Genomic DNA, 19,780 nt, shown 5'->3' with positions numbered 1-19,780 from the left:
ATGACTCTAGCAGGCAGTTTGAAATGCAGCAACAGATCTATACTGAAAATGCATGCAGCCACTCAAAGCACCAAAGCTGAAAAAGGCCTCTAAGCAAAGTTTCTATCTGTAACGGTCTATCCATTCCATTAATTAGCCAATGTTTTACACTAATTCACTCAAATGCAAGACAATATACTGCTGTGTTGATTGCACTTATTTATAGTGCAGCTTTTCTTGCAGTGGTATCCCTATTAGCATTAGTAAAGATACCTGGAATAGATGGAATTGTGTTACTGAAAATCATAAAAACATGAAACACATTGAGCAATTAAGATACAATGTAAAACAACTTCCCTTTATTCGCATTTCCTGATCTTGGTCTTCCTTGTACAAACAATCTGCTGTGCAAAATAGTTTATAAAATACTAAAAAAAGCCTTTATTGTAAAAAAATAAAGTTTCTAGATATACAGTTACTTTGCACTATCACAAATATTGTCCAGTATTTAACATTTACATTTAATATCACAATACTCAAGTCATGTAAACCAATGATCCTACTGGTAAGAAAGCCACTACTGAAACTCAGATTCACTAAAGGATTTGTTAAGTATTTTCCTCCTTTCGTATCTACACCCTTATACAACTCCAATGACCCACAATTGGAATTGTACACTTCTAGTGAAATTAGGCTTTGGGCCATCTTCTCCTCCATTATCAGGCAAAAAATACCAAGTTAAATGACAAGTTTAGTAAATGGAAAATTTTAGTAAATTATGGCAACACATGAGCTACACAGTGCAGTCACAGAACAAAGGTCCCCGAAACTAGATCTGAACTTTGCTGAGTGGTGTAAAGGCAGCCTACACTGGGTTCTGGGCATGCATATCAATTTCTACCAGTATCCAAGCTAGTTGGCTTAAAAACTAGCTCTGATCTCTATGCTGCAGTGCAATCACAATCACTTCAGCATGAAATGCCTCTAAGAAGTTTTGATACAGTCCCCTGAGCCCTCATTGTTCCAATTCACTTTCATTCTGCAAGGTCTTCATAGCTAAACCCCAGAGGGTCATGCTGGAGAAGAACGGTCCTTCATTATTCTTGTATGCAGCAGATGATGTTCGACTGCCTAGTGGATCATTACAATGACTGTCCAAGCTAACCCCAGAGGAACGAATCATGGGAATATTATCAGACTGTAAGGGTTCTTCTGCAGAAGACACATCTACATCTGCATAAGCATATGGTGGTGGTGGCGGAGTCTGCTGTGTCTGAGCTTTTGGGATTTTAGCAGAATCCACATTCAGTTTCTGTTGGTTTGCCGAGTCATGGTGTTGAATCATTGATCGCAATTTACAGTAAGAATCCGCAGAACTATCAAATTCCGTTGAATTTGCAGTTGGACGAATGGGAAACTTAACAGACACTGGTAACAATGTAACAGACATTTCTTGGCCAAAAGAGTCAGAACTCTGAGACTTGTCAAGGTCAGATGTTTCAATCCCTTGAGTAAATTCATCTAGTGTGTTTGGACCTTCATCAGGGGCTTTACAATGCATCTTCTTGTGGCGCCGTAGAACAGCAGAGCGAGTGAAGCATTTGTTACAAGTTTCACAGGTATAGGGTTTTTCTCCTGTGTGAGTCCTCACATGCCTACGCAGGTCACCAGAGCCTGCAAAACACTTCCCTACAAGACAGAAGTGATAGATTAAGATTTTGTTCTTAACACAAGTGCATAAACATGTTTCAATTAGAGAACATATGAAGTGATAAGGTACGATACGTCCCAATCATGGTACTTTATCTAGAACAGGTTCAAACAAGTTTCATCTACTTTTACAATTCAGTGACTTATTTCTTATTCTTAATCTGATTTTCGAACTTGTGTCTCCCAGTGCTTTAGTTTTTGTCTCTGGAGATGGGAACATCCATTAGTATTTGAAAGCTGTAAGTGCTCTCAGTTTGTATCAATCTTCTGGAGGAAAAAAAATAAATTAAATAATCAGTTTAATTAATCTGTCTAGAAAAACACTATGCTGATAAGCTTCTAAATATATTCTTCCAGTGAGAACTGCATCACAGAAAGTAATGGTTTGTTCATTACCAAGGAACTATTCTTGTAGCGCTAAAAAAGTTAGCTTTTTTGTTAACTTTGAGCTAACATCATGCAGCAGTCCACTTTTTACATTCTATCCAGAGAATGCGTCAAAACCATAATTTTTTCCTGCTGTAAATATTAGAATACAGTAAAATATTCAACTGTTTGCCTGTCTTCAGAACCACAGGTTCAAATAAGCTCCATTACCATACTGCAAAGAAAAAAAGTGTTTGAGGCTGAACCCCAGCAAAGTGTAGAAGAACAAGCAGAACAAGAAAGCATTGATTTCCAGAACTGTGACATTGATTCAGACACCTCACATTCTTTAGGACAGTAGAAGCAAGCTGGTCCCTATTTGTGATTTTGGACAGACACCAACTAAACCAAACTATTATCTGAAAGCCCAGTAGGACCGCAGTCTCAATTTCGGCATCATGCTTTTTATTCTACTGCCCGTATATCTCTTCAGAAAAGCCACTGAACAGTAATAGTAAGATTACAAATTACTGGAATAATACATGTGGATTTTTTGCATAATGTGAATGATTTCTTAACACTTGATCAGATCTTTGCGCAATTTTTGCCTTCTCAGTACAAGATGAGCTGGCTAAAATGAAAAATAATCAAAAGACCACTGCAAGACAAGATGAAAATAAGCCTATTTTAATGACAGCAACACAACTGTTTGTTTATACTTTTCAGATCCTGCATGTCTGTATCTTCTCCTCCTGATCTAAGACCCCCTGATAATACTACCTTTTCTTACGCCTCAATACATTACAAATAAAACATACTGCAGTTGGACTTGATCATATGGAGCTACTCTCCTTCAAAGCCGACTCCTCAGAACATGAATTAAATTATAGCAAAATAGCACTTAAGGGCAGAAAAGTAAGTATGCTAAGTAATGTATGAGATAAGGATAGATAATGCAGTTTCTGAGAACTATGTTATACAATGATGACTCACTGATCAAAGAGCCATTTCCAGACCACCTGGAAGTATGACCTATCTAGCAGATTGAAAATGGGTGTTCTCTGGCATGAAGCACTGATCAAGTTTTGATTTTATTCCAGAGGTTGAACCAAAGTAGCAAAAGGTTTTTACTCTCAAACTGTGGTTGAATGCAGTTAAATCCAAACAGTATTCAATTGGGCACGGGGGTGGGGGAGACAAAAACCAGAAAAAGACTCAATTGATAGCTAAGTGATGCCAAACCTAGCTTTCCATCAGGAAGGACTATACTGAAAATAAATCAATTTTTGAAGCAGCTAGTATCAGTACTTCTATGAAGACATGTACACATACAATGTTGATTCCTCTTATTTCCTTTTTCTATTCTTCAACCGAAATCCACTTTTGAGCTTATTTGCAACAGCTAAAGGAGTTTAATACACCAAATGAAAGACTATTAAGTATGCAAGACAACATTTTGTGAAAGACTTTCACAACATCATATTTAAATTGAAAATAATTTTGCTTAATTGTTTTTCTGCTGACGTAGGAACTTTTACTTACAATTTAAAAAGCAAAGATACAAGCAAGCTATGCACAGTAAATCTTACCACATGCTGAACAGCTGTATGGTCTCTCTCCAGTATGCCTAATTCTGTGCTTTACTAATTTTCGCTGCATGTTGAATGACTTCCCACATTCATCACAGGTGAATACTTTATCTGCTGTATGGGTCTTTTTATGCTCCTTTAAATTACTGAAGTTACTGAATCCTACAAAAATAAGACAGACACTGAGATTAAAATGATTCCTCCCATTTCAATCAAAAAGCCTGAGGCAGAAACTTTGGTACTTACATACCTCTGCCACAGATATCACACAGATGAGGCTTTTCTCCAGAATGAATAATAATATGACGCTGAACATCACCAGAAGCAGCAAATCTGTAATAGAATACAGAAATCCAACTGTTGTCTTTTATAAGACCGTTATTCTCCTAAACCAAGTATCATGTGGAAATCAACTGCAACGAATGGCTGATGTTCTGAACAAAGATTAAGATTTAAACCAAGATAAATAGATGCATTTAAGAAAAACATTTTGAATCTGGCAATGTCCAACTGAATTAATGCTAGGAAAAAAACCCCAAAACAAAAAACACTTTTTCACTGTTAATGTTACTAATTTATTCTGCATTTAAAGATACTCCTGTATTAGTATATTTTCTGTCACATGCCTGCAGAAGGCAAAAATATTTAATGCTTTGCTTAAATTCATCGTTACCTGTACTTCACAATTTCCATAAAATATAACAAAAATTGTATGACCAAATAATGAAAAAAAACGTTAGGGAAATGTATAAAACCACATAATTTATTGTAACTCACACTGTTGAAAATACACACAACAGTATATCCTTAACTAAAGACACCAATATAGAAAAGATTAAGTAAGACCACATACTATATATGTGATGACATGTTTATCTTCTTATTGAGACTTGCAACAAGACACTTGCAGACCTTTATATATTTTAATCCCATCAGTACACATTTAAACCCAATATCTTCCAACCAAAACTGAGCAGGACGCTGCCTTAACTCTTGGCCCGATCATGAAGATTAAAAAAAAAAAAAAACATGGACAAGTTTTAGCATGTTAAGTTTACTAAGATGAACAATTCTACTCACCTTTTCCCACAGATCTCACAAATGTATGGCTTTTCACCAGAATGTCGACGCAAATGTGTCTGGAGATTACCTGCCTGAAGGGACAGTAATTTAAACAATTAAATTCAACTAGTCTGTTGTACACAAATAAAAAGACAATAATGGGAACTATAAGACTGGCTTTTTATTCCTAATTCTAAGGCAGTGAAGACGACAAAGCATGTAAGAACTCGAGCATTCTTATCTAGTAAAGACAGTCTATCATGTACTTCAAGATCAAATTGCTTATGTATACAATTATACATTGACAATAACAGAAAAAAATAATATAAGAGAAGCCTGGAATCAAATGCTAAGGAAAAAGACAGACCTATAGTTGAAAACTGATCCAATTATAAATGAAAATTACACTATCTAGATTGCAGTGAAGAAGAAAATTTACTAGTAATATGGTTCATGTTAGTCTTATTTTCCCTGTCCTACAAATAAAATAGTTACATCAGGAGGTCTGAATTCACCTACCAGGAGGTTAAAAAGAAAATAATAGGATAAACATTTTTCAATCCATAAAACACTCAGAGGCAAGTGCTCCATGCCTATAAATCTTTACTCACGTCAAAAGAAAACAGAACAAGAAGCACAGAAAGGAACAAAAGGGATTACTGGTAATTAGGTTTTATTACATGTCTTTCCTCTCCTAATCCTGTAAAAATCATGCTAGTCTAGCAGGCAAACCAGATGATGACTAGAAAAAAACATCTCACTCATTCCAACTTGTTTTTCTTTTTAAATGTTTTTAAAGCCACCACTGCTTCTGAATAGATAATCCACTGGGAGTCCAGTTCTCAAGGCACAAGATAGAGCTAGTTTGGATAGAAGAGCTGCAGATGTTCCATAAACTGTGCATACTTCCACAGTCAGTTTTTAACCATTCCATTTTCTTTTATGGATAACTGCCTGTTTTTATCTAAGTACAGTAAAGGAACATTAAGTCCTTTCAATCGGGCAAGAAAATTAGGGATGCAAAGATTATCAAGTCCTCCTAAGTCACAGTAAGACAACAAAGACCCATCAGTAATTTCTTCCGACTCCTTTAGACTTAATTACCTGTGATGATGAATCACTGTAATCAGAACTTATAATATACCAGAACTAAAGTATTGCAGACACAAAAAGAGAGGACAATATTAAATGGATCACCATTTGAAACCAGAGAGAGCTTTCTTTAACCCCTGTAAAGTTTTTGAGACAACAGTATGACTGAACCACTGTTCACTCAGGCCAAACTTCATAATACTGAAACCCATGCAGAGAGAGGCATTAGGCACTTATTTCTGAGGAAGACGACGACTAAACTGACTTCTCCATGGAACAATTTGTGCTCTGCAAAGACAAGGGATTTTGTGCAGAGGTGCACTGGAGAGAAACACAAAAAAGACAGAACCTTTACCTCTATCCACATCACAAAACAAACCATACCATAAGCATTTGAAAGCTATTCTGCTTAAAGACAGAGGGTGAATTTGAAGTGCAACAATTATTCTGAAATAGTTCCCATACAGGCATTTTTAGCCAGTTAGAAACATTTTACAGACAGTAGCAAGTAGATCCATTTATTTATTACAAGCCTGTGTCAACTTCCTCCTAGTAAGACCTTATTAACTGTGTTGAGACAAAAAAAAAGGTAGAAACATCAGTAACTTGTATTCTTCCTAAGCTTTTAAGGTGGTACACAACCATGCTTAAGGCATAATATTCTATCCCAATGAAAAAGCGTAAGAGGACTTTTGCTAACATTTCAATGAACGAAAAAAAATGCTCAGAAGCAGCCTCTTACAGATACTGGTTGCATACCACTCCTCCCAAATTCAGAGACCAGAGAGACATGCTAGACTTAGTCCACTTGTAACTGGCATGCTTTTAAAGTGAAGGAACTAATGCATACGGTCCCCAAAAACAAGCTCTTCAGGAGGTAGTCAGGAGGTAAAATTGATATCCTGAATCACCAACCAGAGAAGGACCACATCGCAGCAGGCTGTGTACTAGTAGTAAGGGAAAACGCAGGCTTGGAAGTAGAAAAAAGAACACTTTTCTCCAAAAGCCAAAGATATTTATGGTTACTTGTTCCAGACTATGAGTTCCTATGTCAATTTTCCCTACTCTTAATTTTCTGTTTCACATTCCAACACACAGAACATCAGTTACATTCAGCAAGAGCAGACACACTACCAGGCATAACTGCACTGTCTCAAAAGGACAGAACATGGAGGCTTAAGTAAGCAAAATGTTGTGATTTCGGTGGCTGCAGACTGAGAAGATCAAGAACAAGATCAGAAATGGTCTTCTAAGAAAAAAGTAGAGAGTAATTATCCTTGCATCTTACTTGCTGGGAGGTGAAATCTTACTTATCTGCACGATTCCAAAGGAAGTACCTCAAAAGTACACAAGTTCCCTTTCATGACCAGAGAAAGAACTGCAGCACACAAGCTGAATGCTATATTCTGGATGGGTAGGCACTGTCCATCAGTATGCACCTACCTATACCTTCAGGCAAGTGAGGGAATGGGGAAGGAAGGGGAGGAAAGCTGTTTAAGAGTGTTTAATTAAAAGACAGAAATTTCCAGTTTCGTTGGGGTTTTTGTTTGTTTGTTTTTAATTAAGGAGGAGCAATGCATGTTGCATGAGGAGTCTGTCACGCCTGTCATACACTCAGAGTGTGTGAAGCTTTTTTTATTCTCTCTTCCCCCACCGTAATGGTAGACAATATCAGTCCATTTGCCAAAAGTACTTTTAATGGAATTTGGAAATATCCACTTTTTTTTTTAAAGTAACTAGAAGTTCAGACATCGAAATGAATGAAAATGCACTTTCTTTCCCTAATAAGCAGACTCAGCTTTGCTTAAAATGGCTTGATAAGCATCATGAAACAGTATTGTTCACTGGATGCACTGTTATATTAATATTTAGTAACAGAGTGGGGGATATTCATCCATCAAAAAAGTCCAGCTGGTGGGCTACAAAACTGGAGCAAGAGAAGCAGAAGCACTGGTGGGCGGGTAGACAAAGACAACATAACTCTAATCCTTAAACCAGGATCCATAAGAAAGACCAAAGTTATTCAACAATAATGATTATTTAATCTTAATGTAAAAATATGCACCTGTCTACTGTCTTCCCGCACTGAGGTGCACACATTGCAACAAAGAAAACAGAAAAGAAATAGGTGTTTTGCAAATATGAAACAACTAGGCACCAAATTTGTACAAATATGAATTAATTGTTGTACCTAGAACAGGAAGCAAGCATTGAATGACAAACTAAGAAGCTAAAGATTAGGCCCTGTAAGTAGGGAATTTCACAAGATTATTTTTTTAAAAAAAGTCATAGTTGAGTTTTGATACTTCAGACTAACTCTGCTGCTCTTCGCAGAAGGAAACTGAGCCCAATTATATCCATATAAATTTTTTTCTCTGATTCATAAAAAATCTGCTTAATAATTTATGCCATTTAGGAAGATTAAATTGTATTGTGAATACAACGTTATATAAAATTCTAACGTGTATTTTCTCCAGACACTGTAAAAAGGCTATTCACAACGTATCCCTAAGCATAAAGCAAAAGAACACATCAAGAATGAATGTTCTCTGTATTTCAAATATAATTGTGGCTCTGTATAGTTAAACATTCATTTGAAGGTAAAACACATAACATCTCTTGAGAGTAGACTGAATCAAAGGTACAAAATGTATTAAAGAAATCTAAAACATTTAACATGCTATTTTCAAATAAGCCATTATAATACTTTATCCCTAAAGTCAACTCTGTCTTTGAACAAAACACATCTAATCTACAGACTTAAACCCTTTTAAACCCTTTTTTTAGAACTGACACAAAGATGCATTTCATTTTTAAGTGTAAGTACCATAACATAAAATATTCCCACCTGTGAGAAGTGTTTCCCACAAATGTTACATTCAAAAGGTTTCTCACCTAAAATGAGAAGAAACAGAACACAGAACTTCTAATAGTTGCAACAGAATACAAACGCTTTAAATTGTTACACTTCCTTTTAAAACATGTAAGATAAGAGTAAAAACATCCCCAAAAGAACACTTACCCATATATTTAAGGGGAAATCAAGAGGGAAGTACAGCATTTACTATTAAGCATGTAAGGCAGACTCGCTCAGAAACAGAATTTATCTTTCAAAAAAAATAGGTAAAAAAGTTTCAATATGCAGTGTTTTGTGATTTATTTTTTTTTTAACACCGTTCTTTTCCAAATGCAAGGGGTCTCGTACCTCCAGGAAGAAGAGAATGGATGACAAGGTCCTACAACAGCAGCAGCTATGGGAAGTGCACCAGTTTTTCCACTTATACACACAAAAGCCCACTCTTAAAAAGAATAAGGAATGCAGAGAAGATAATTTGGAAGGAATCCCTTTTCTGTGTTCAGTATGTACCATACATCTCTGATCAGCATGTAGCCATTCACCTCCAGCAAATATTTATTTGCCTTCAAATTCTCATCCTATATAGCTCATAATTAACCCAAGTATTTTGCTTCAAAATTCTGAATTTGATCATATAGAACCGGGAGTTTTGAATTGCCAAAAACATGAGCAGCTTCAGTAAAAAAAATACCGCAGCCCACTTCAGCTTTTCAAAATAACTTGACTCTCAATCTAGAATGTGACTGCACAATACTTCAATTCTCCAGCTGTCAAACTGAGATTAATACATTTTTCTAATCACTTTTTCTCCTCTATAGCATTTCATAAAGGCTATTTTTTCCCCTCTCTGGATTAATTCTTGGTTTCCTAGTTTTTACACTTTTGATAAAAATCTCTATGCATCTTCTAGAATTTACGCTAATAATGCTCAAAATACCACTGAATTCAGTGACAGACTTCTAATTATATTTTCATTAGTCTAACTGTATGTTAATAGGACATATATAATCTGGCCCACAGGTAATTAGTGTAAATCCTTGTGATTTTGTATGCAGATATTTCCAAAAGGAAAGAGATCTTACACTGTGTTTCATCTTGATGCTGATTCAAAAACTGTCTGAAGATTTTTATTTACATTTTTACATTTTTCCTGATTTTACAGAATACCTCTTGGCTATTTGTAGCGTTCTCTTCCAGCAAGTATTCTCTACATCAGAATACCTCCTCCACCCTTGAAGTGTTATGAGCAACATCTACAATATCCAGGTGTTGAGGTTCCATTTTCCTTCCCTGCTGCCAAATGCAGGTGATGTTCTTTCAACATATTTCAGGATCAAGGATTAAATGCAATTCTCATAGATTTTGAAGTACAGAGTAAACATACACAGTTATGTGGCTTCACAAGTAGCAATCTTGCAGTTAGCCTGACAGCTTGAGGCTGTATTTATTGTTTCTACTTAATGAAGAATGGAAATCTTACAGCAGTTTCAAGAAAGCTTTTATTCAATTAAAGATAAAAATTAAGAAACCAATAACTCAACTATGAAGAGCACTGAGGCTTGGTTTCATTATGGCTCTAAATCTGCAAAACACTAAAAGTTCTGGTACTGACAACAGAAATATAAATGAAACGAACAGGGAGCCAGATCTGTGACAACTGGGAAGGCTTCCGACAACCATAAAAGCATTCAGGTAATTTGAAATGGAGGATAAAAAACACCAGTAGCAATTTCTGCAGAAATTACCTACACAAAGGAAAAAGTTACTGTTGACACAAAGACTATTATCTGAACAGAAATCTACTCTGAAATAACTAGAGGGGGAGGGCGGGAACTGGAGGCTCAAATTTCTCAAAACTATTGTTGCAGGTTGCATGCAGCCTCATTATAACTGTACTTTTGTACAAAGAGTTGGAAGTTTTTTCCCTGTGATAAAGAGAAAACAAAAAAGTTTTGTTTGAAAGGAAACTGTGAAGTTGGTTTTTGGAGAACAATTCTGTACCTGCTTAAAACTCCAAACCACCAAGTATATCAAGTAGCATACTTTCAAGAATGAATTCTAGCAGAAATACTAAATTACTCAGTGTTGTAGCATCCCTCAGATAAAGTGAGGCTAACTGCTTCCTAGGGTGTATTAGCAAGACTGCAGCTAATAAGCTGAAGATTATTCTTCTCTACCTATTGGCGAGACCACATCTGGAGCTTTAAGAAGAGAAGGCAAACAAGAAATCTTACTGCTGTCTACATGCAATGGGAAGACAGATACAACTGGGTTGTTCTTGAAGATACACAGTCACGGGACAAGAGGCAACAGACATACGTTAGAACATGAGAAATTCTGATTAGGTATAGGAGAATAATCTTTTGCCCCATGAGGGTGGTCAAACACTGGAACTGGTTGCTGGGAAAGGCTGTGGAATCTCTGTCCTTGACCCAAAATTTGACTAGACAAGATCATGAGAAAAACGATCCAATCTAATTTGACCTGCCACCTCCAGAGGTCCATTCTAATCTAAATTATTCTATGATTCTATGACTGTCATTAAACTTCAAACCAAAAACCTTATCTGAGAACACTAATCTTCTCAAAGACCATGGCTGGATCAACAGCAACGGAGAAGACTGTGGGAAAATTAGTAATTGAACTACAATTAAGACAATGCTTAAACAAACATCCAGGAGACTTTACTTTCAAACCCCTGGACTGCCTCGTGTTTTCTATCTTCTGTTGCATCCTTCTTATTCCACACTCTGCAAGAAGAAATAAACATAATGTACACAGTAGTGGGATCAAAGCAGTGGTGTGTCAGCTCCACTGGAAAAAGGCATGAAGGCAGAGGGAGTGTTTCTAAAGAGATCACAAAGGTGAGGAGCAGGACCCGCTAAGGCATGGAATGCTGGCAACTTGCTCAAGGCAAAGCTCAGAATGAAAAGGCTGAGGATCAACAGTGTATTACATGACAGTGTAACTCTGCTCCTGTTGAATTCTATCCTGCCAAGAGTGTTCTGTGGAAAGGCTGGGTTTTGGGTGGGGTTTTTTTTGTGTTATATGCCTCCTGAAAATATTTTTTAAGATTCTTTTTTTTAAACCCAAAACACTGCACGTTCTTGGACAGGTAAGGACTTTGTAAGAGAGATATACTTGCTTCCTTTTTTTCAGACAGGTCAAGCTAATAAAAAACAAATAACATTCAGTTAAGTTAAAATCAGTCTTAGAAGTCAATGCAATAGGCTCTGTTTAGAGATTCCTTTAAACATTCCCTAGCAATACAATTAAAACTAGACAACCCAATACAAGGACTTGTGTTGAAACATAGTATGCCTGTCCTTCACACAGAAAACTCATCAATGCAAATATGTTAATCTGTAATTTTTTTAGTAGTTCCTGGTGTTCAGGGAGAGAGGATTTCACATGTGCTTCTTTTTGACAACTAGGCCATTACAGTACTTGTTAGAAGAGTTGTCATTTGTGGGTTAAAAACTGGCTTGCCAGTGTGAAAGCTCCATTTTAATAACTTGCTTCCTTCATCTCTTCAACAAAGCCAGATCTGGAGGACTTTCAGTAAGCACTCTAATACTTAAATGCTTGCTAACCCTTTTGTTTAGCTCTGGAAAACGAATGTTTTTAAATAAAATTAATTAGCTAGCAATTTGCTATGCTTTCTGAAGTGGCAGATGAATGGAAATGGCTTTTAGCATCACTTACATCACTTAACTACCAGTATACCTAATATTAATGATACAGATGTGCCCTTCAGCTACAGATCCTTCATATATTAACTATCCAATGCAATTTCCCAAATACTCTTCTTGCACTGGCTGGATATTTAAAAACAAATTAACACGACCCAAAAATTACAAGCAAGCGAACAGGTCTATCTAGTCGTATTCTTGTCTCAGTTTTTCCATCCTTCTTTGTGCTTATTATTTGTTAAACTCACACGCTTAAACTTTGTCGGTGTAGCACATCTATAGAAGAGCATTAATGACACGTTAAGTAGCATTCAAATCTGGATTTTTTTTAAAACTATTGGAAGAACATAGTGTTATGAGAAGCAGCATGGAATTCCTGAATTCAATATATACTCAGACTAGCAGAGAAGGACAGCAACAACAACAAAACCAAGTCTAGGATCACTTTTCTTACACAACTTATAAAGCTAGTTAATATCAAGCAGTGTGGTGAATGTAAAACAGTATCTACCAGAGCTTAAGGGGAGTGGAAGCATGTGTAAATACACAGACCTCAAATAAAAACAAAGAAATGAATTGCAACATGCATAAATAAACTTGCAAAGCTACTGCAACCCTTTTCCTATTTTTCCATTTCCTAGACTTGTAAGCATTTGCTGTCCATGCTACATTAAAAAAAAAAAAAAAAATAATTTGTAGAACTCTTGTATCAGGGCTATAGTCACTTTCTTCTACAAAGCTTAGTACCCAGTCCACTCCCCTAACCTTGAAGTTACAATACATTTGAAGAGGTGAACTAAACTTTGAACTTCATGTTTTAAGTGGTTTAGCAGACTCTGAAACATACAATAATGAAATTTATCATTCAGACAACACACTCTTAACAGAACTAGTTTAATGGGTACCAGAACTCACAGAATCCAGATTTCTTCCAGTGATTGAGATGTCTAAGGAAGGGCAAATTCTAACAGGTTTCTCATAGTCGGGGGTCCCTCTTTCGCATAGATGCTCTAACACAAACTCACATGTTACTGACTTCAGAATCTCTCCCTCAGCTGGGTCTTCTCTAGACACTAAAGCCTCTATCTGATTACCTATTCTGCTGAAATTTCTAAAATATTAAAATATACCTGATCGTATCACCTCAAATCAGATAATAGGTTCAAAAAAATCCAAGGCAAATAGAGGATCTAGGTAAGAGACATACGCAACTTTCACAGAAGACCAAATGAAAAAAAAATATATTATTAGTAAGGTGAACATACAGAAGTAGTGAAAAATACTAAGTGAAAACTACAGGAAGCTAATGAAAAACGTTCTTATTTTCCGGTTCTGGAAAGATTGTTCTACCAATAATATGGAAATACAAATTCTCAATACCAAGGCTCAATTCACAAAAGCAGTTAATGTCTGCTAAGAGGGATTCCTATTTACTGTCACAGTACCAATACATGTATGCTCATTTGCAAAATGATGTTTATTTGACAAGACCAAGGGAGATGCACTTGCGTATTTAATACAGGGAAAAAGAAAGGCAAAAAATATTCAACAGCTTAATCACGAATGCCATCTCAAGGACTTGGAATCAATGGTGTTACTTGACTAGCTAAGGTAATTCTTGGAATTCCTTTTAAAAAAACGTAACTAGAGTTGTAGAAATATAATAGAACATGCTGGTTAAATTGAACAAATTAGTTAAATCAAAGTTAGACTAGGTCTTGTTTTTCACTAGAATAAAAAGATGCATAGAAATAAATCTATGCCAAGTTTAAAAATAATATTACCTGTGAGTTTTTAAAACAAAGTAAATTAATTCAAAATTCCCATTCACTCTGCAGCCTACTTGTCAGCAAGAGCATTATTACCTAGATAAATGCAACAAAAGTTGTTCACAATAGGAAAAAGGTATAAACTAACTATAGAGCATCTTTCTACAGGTTAAAAGGAAATGACTACCAAGCCCTCATCACTTGTATCTTGCAATGAATATACGATCAGAGAGAACTGAGGTCATCTAGAACACCTGTAGTATCATTTCCTATCCATTTACACTTTTCATTGTTATCTGACTCAGACTTCCAGGCCATCTGACAAACTGACTTCAAATGCCCCTTCTAAATGCAAGACAAAAGTAAAATGTTCATTGAAGTATCAACAAAACATTCTTTGAAAAAGAACCCTAGAAAAACAAGTACGAAGGAGAAATCTTTACTACAACTCTCAGCTAAGCTCAGTCTTAAGTGTCTTTATTCCTGTAGGATTATTCATTTTTAAAACCAAAACTACAACCTTTTGAAAACAGACCCTTAAACAGCTTCTCTGAAACAGGAGAAGCTGCAAACTAAGTTATTGATAACTGTACCTGTATGGGACCTTTTATGGAGCTCCAAATTGCTTGGATGTTTAAAAGCCTTCCCACATAATTCACAAGTATATTGCCTCTGTGACTGAAGAGTCTGTGATTGCCCTTCTTGTTCCAAAGGACCTTGAGACCTTTCAATTTCAACAGTTTGTTCAAAATTCTCAGAATTCACTAGATCGTCAGCTCCTTTTTCATCAGTAACTCTAACATTTATCATGTCCATGGTACTTTCATTTACAGATTCAATTACTCTTGTTATTGTACTGTCATCTCTTTTAGGCTCAGGTGGCTGTTCTGCAGATTTCTGAGATCTTAGAAAATTTAACTTTTTGAGGTGTACTGCCTTTTTCAGCCGCATCTGTTTGGTGGGCTGCATAAGTGTGCTTTCTGCATCTTGGTCTGAAGCAGCTTCATTCACGGACTGAACCAGAAAGTTTGATGGTAAATGATCAGAGGTTTCCAGAATACACTCAGAGTGATTGACAGTACAAGAATTACTCTCTACTGTGTTTATTTCTGTAGATGTGTTGTAAGAAAAAGATTGTTCTGCTCCTCTCTCATGATTAGAGCACGCATTTTGCTTATAGAACTGTTTACTGTAAAAGTTACGTAGTTTATAATAGTAATTTGGTTGTTTAAAAGGAAGCTCTGTGCAGTTGCCATCTAAGGAGTCTTGTGGTTGTTTCTGTACATCACTTGAGGGTGTGTGAAGATTAACAGACTGCGATGTGTGAGAATGGTGGTCAGCCAAGGCTTTATTAGCTTGTGTGTCAGACGAGCATTCATGCAATAGGTTTGTTCCATAACTGTCATTGGCACAGCTTGTATCTGCAGTCAAAGTATGCTGCAGCGAAAATACGGTATTACAAGGCATGCTGGCTGTTTGCTCTACAGCTGCAGAAGACTTTAAAAAGGTGTGGCAAATGTTGAGCACATTTTGCACTTGGAGACACTGTGCAATATCCAACATAGCTTGTACATTGTCCTGGCTAAGATCCAAGTGAGAGGTGTACATGAAGTCCAAGATCTGGCCTATGCCACCTACATTTTTAATGTCCAAGTGAAAGACATCATTCTTCTGGCCTGAAGAATTCTGGAAAAGGGTCCTGATAAAATAAGGCAAATAGTCAGACACAAACACATATAATTCACAAACACTTCTATGAAAAAAATACCACCTCAAACAGACTGCCTGGTATGAAACAACAATTGACGCTATACGGTCCTTTTTTTACACTATTTTACACTCCATTACTTGCCTTATGTATTATTCCTACACTAGTGGTACACAAAGTATGTATAAAATAAAACGATCCTTTATATAAATTTTATTTTCTGTTTTTTAATTTTTGGAATCACACGCAATACTTGTGGTTTCCTATCCAACATTCTTAACTTATTAGGTGCTCTGCTGTATTTACGGACTATTTGAAAAAGTTGGTTGATGCACAATGGTGTTTCTCCTTCCATTATGGCAAATAAAACAGGTCACGATAAATTTTCTAGTGAAAAGGAGAAGACTGACCTCAAAGTCAGCTAAATTACCCTCTTCTGACAACTGAGTCTGTCCATCAAACTTTATCAGTAAACCTTACTGAAGTTCGTATCATTGATTCTTTCTCCACAAGCAGATAAGAGGATGGTGATAGTACACAAGAGAACGGCATTACCTTCAATCTATTCCCTCATATAAAAAAAAAAGGTACTTTTGTACTGGTGCTGGGTGAGAACCAAGTAAAAGAATAATGAAGAGTACAGGTAAATAAGCCTAAACAGTCCAACCAATACCCACTGAATTGTCACTGAATCCTTGAAGTGTATGAATTCATAAGACTTCTTACTATTTGATATAAAATACTCTTACCATCAGAGCTGTAGTTCTTCACGTGCATAACCAGTCCTAGATTAAGTGGGTTCGTACTCTGCCTCAGTCAGGAACTTCACGCCCTTCCATTAAAACCCCCAGTCTCAAATCTGATACTCTAACAGTGAACGACGATACATAAATGGGGTCAGGTCACTCCTATGTAGCTATTTTCCTACACTAGGAAATTCCCTGAACTTCATGATTTCTCTCTGTGGGTTGACTCTCCAATTAGGTTTTGTTTAAAGGTGGTCACAAAACCCATGAGCTCTGAATCGTAAGTAAATAACAGTCTAGGCTTAAACTTTAGAAATGCAGAGGCTACCCTGAAGGCAGTGCCCATATCCAAATTCTTTCATAAATCCAGCCCATACTATCTACATTAAAACCAGAACTATAGTGAGTAGATCTGGTTTGAGAGTCTAAATAAATTAGTCATTAATATCCTACTGAATTTTAATAAAAGCTGAGCGTTTAGTTCTTTTTTACTACTTGAAAAATCCAGTCTTTGAGCATAATTTCACTTCATCACCAGGATTTCAACACTAGAAGATAAAAAAGGAAAACCAACCTCTCATCTTTTTTTCCCCCGAACATAAAAATAATTTTCTTACATAACAATTAGTAATCAAGCTTTAGAGATGTTTCAAGAAACAATACCTAAAAACTGCCAGATCTAACAGCTTGCTCATAACTAATGTAAAACACTAAGCTGAGAGATCCTGCACCCCCTAAAATCTAGAGAATCAGTGAGGGCTATACAGAAAGGAAAGAAACCAATGATGTGGCTTCATGGGCCACCTGTATACATTAAAACACAGATCTCGTCTCTGAGACTGTTCTAAACAGAGATTCATAATAACCTACATAATCAAATTTTATTTTGAATACACAGTTGATGAAACAATTCACATTATCCGGAAATGGGTAATGTGAATTGTTTCATCAATTATATCCATCATCTGGCTCTGTTCATGTACTCTACTAAGCTTCTTGTAAACAGTTACCTTCTCAAAATGAAATACTGAATGCAAGTCTATGCCAGAATCCATTATATGAGGCACCGTAAGCAAGCAAGGATCAAGAAAATGCCCAACTCAAACAGTGCTGTAGTTAGCTATGTATATCTAGAAAATAAATTATAACAGACACAGTTTTTAATTAGATTAAATATTTGGTACAGATTTATCTCTAGACAGTTTTTTCCCCTTACACTAAACAGTTATGTAGTCTGCAACTACCAGAAAAAACTTCCCTTCTCAGAGAAAACATCAACCAAGGGCATTTAGTTCATTTTTTAGAAATAAGAATATACTATTACATACCTGAAATATTGGCTGAAAGCAGCTAATACATTTTTGTGTGCTTTGAAGCAGACACCTTTTACCACCAGCATGCAGTCACAGAGAAGACCCTGGATGCGCTGTTCATGTAGCTGCTGGAGAAGATGACAACTATGGCTAGCAACAGTGTCCATGCTAGAATATCATTTAAATTACCTACAATGAAATAGAATGCTAAGATGAATTTTAAATATTAAATTGTAAAATTAATTTAGAATAGAAAGAACAATTTTACAATTTGTTTTAGCTCCCAAAGCAAACAGACTTCAGTTTACACCTGCAATGTGAGCTCTAATGATGTTTTTCTGATCTGTCGCAGTATTGCTCATCAGTAGATATACAGCAACATACACAGAAAACACAGATTTTAATTGTTTTGCTTACAACTAAAAGCTTCCACAAAAATGTGCTAACAGCGCTGCCTCTCAACTCCATAACCACAAAAAAAAACCCAATTTAGCCAACTTCAACAAGAATCAGATTCTAAGGCAAAAAACATATCATACCTACAAAATCAACAGCATTTCTAGAGGAAAACCACAGCTTCTTCACCCTCTACACCGAAAAGGGAGAACACTGTAGCAGCACTATTTATACCGTATTTGTTGCTGTTGTAGCTAAGCATATTTCCCACATGGATCTGATTCATTAGACAAGTCAGCATAGTAAATTTTTATTTATTTAATACAATGCAAAGTCTCTTTTAAAAATCACTTATTTGAACAGGTTGAAGGGAAGACAAGTAATATTCCCAGACAACACATTTACATACAATCCTGTATTTGCTTTTTTCTTAATTGAAGAAAGATAAAATTCCTCCCCCGCGCACTTGTAGATACAAAAGGAAAATTCCAACTATTAGGACAGTTAGAACTTCTAGTCTTCCACGTAATGAATGAAGCAGAAAAACCACCTTGAGTTAGATGTGACAAGAAAGCCAGCTGCCCCTTCTCAATTCTGATGAGCACTAAAGGCTCCACATTCTAATTTATTGTTACTCTGCGACTCGCTGCCTCCTGTTGCATTGAGGTGGGCTACTATATTGTACTATTTTTGGTTTTATTCTTATCGCGCCTTTTACCAGGCTTTAAAATAAAGCACCCACATCTGCCCACCAGACAACTGCTTTGTGTACGCCTCCCCCCACAGCACCTCGCAAGCCCTGAGCAACCTGTGCCACCAGGGGCCCAACCTGTGCCACCAGGGGCCCAACCTGTGCCACCAGGGGCCCGCCCGCCCCCCGACTGGGGAGGCCGGCGCGCCGAGCTGCTCCCCAGCAAGAGGAGCCCCCGAAGCAGCCGCACAAATACGCTCAAACTGCCATTTCGGGTTCCGCTCGGCCTCGCCCCGCCGAAGCTCGGGCCGGGGGGCTCTGCGGGGAGAAGGGGGCAGGGGAAGGGCCGCCCTCACGACACAATACCGGGCGCCGGAGGGGGGGGGAGGCGGGCTCTGCCCCGGAACCAGGCGGGCGGGCGGCGGCGCGGGAAGGCGCGGAGCCGCCGCAGCCGGGCGAGGGACCGGTAGCAGGTGGAAGCAGCCGCTGCCGCAGGGCGACAGAGCTGCGGGCGGGCCGAGCGCCAGTCGCCGCGGCGGGACGACGCGGCCGCCACACAGCCCTCAGCGGGCGGGGGTACCGCGGCGCGGCCTGGCAGAGGCGGGGAGGGCAGCCGAGAGGAAGGAGCCGGCACTGCTCAGCCCAGCGCTTACCGGCTCCGGCCACCTCCCAGCTCCATCCCCACGCGGCCGCCCGGCGGCAGCCCCAGCCCCACCATCAGCGGCGGCCCCAGCCCGCCGCTTCCTTCCGCTGCCGCCTCTTCCGCTTCCGCTGCGGGGCGGGGGGCGCGGGGCGGGGCGGTGGCCGCGC

General features: G+C 37.7%; 1 protein-coding gene across 1 annotated transcript; it reads right to left on the bottom strand.

The window, feature by feature from the left end:
- Positions 1-316: 316 nt before the first annotated feature.
- Positions 317-19,730, bottom strand: ZBTB49 (zinc finger and BTB domain containing 49). The gene is made up of 8 exons (XM_037384887.1): positions 19,624-19,730; positions 17,899-18,072; positions 14,710-15,815; positions 8,647-8,693; positions 4,725-4,798; positions 3,895-3,977; positions 3,645-3,806; positions 317-1,668 (listed from the first exon to the last, which is right to left on the bottom strand). The coding sequence occupies exons 2-8, from the start codon at positions 18,048-18,050 to the stop codon at positions 995-997; spliced, it is 2,298 nt and encodes a 765-aa protein (XP_037240784.1). The 5' UTR covers positions 18,051-18,072; positions 19,624-19,730; the 3' UTR covers positions 317-994.
- Positions 19,731-19,780: the final 50 nt, after the last annotated feature.

This window comes from Falco rusticolus, chromosome 1, assembly GCF_015220075.1.
Source record: "Falco rusticolus isolate bFalRus1 chromosome 1, bFalRus1.pri, whole genome shotgun sequence".
NCBI lineage: Eukaryota > Metazoa > Chordata > Aves > Falconiformes > Falconidae > Falco > Falco rusticolus.
The sequence above is the reverse complement of the archived record's forward strand: the minus strand, read 5'-3'. Positions and strand labels throughout refer to the sequence as shown.

Bases quoted from the DNA above. Each gene is read 5' to 3' on its own strand.
- ZBTB49 (XM_037384887.1), bottom strand. From the start codon at position 18,050: ATGGACACTGTTGCTAGCCATAGTTGTCATCTTCTCCAGCAGCTACAT. The intron at 3,978-4,724 runs GTGAGTAGAATT...ATTCTATTACAG, and splicing joins TGTGAGATCTGTGGGAAAAG to ATTTGCTGCTTCTGGTGATG. The intron at 3,807-3,894 runs GTATGTAAGTAC...TTATTTTTGTAG, and splicing joins GTGTGATATCTGTGGCAGAG to GATTCAGTAACTTCAGTAAT.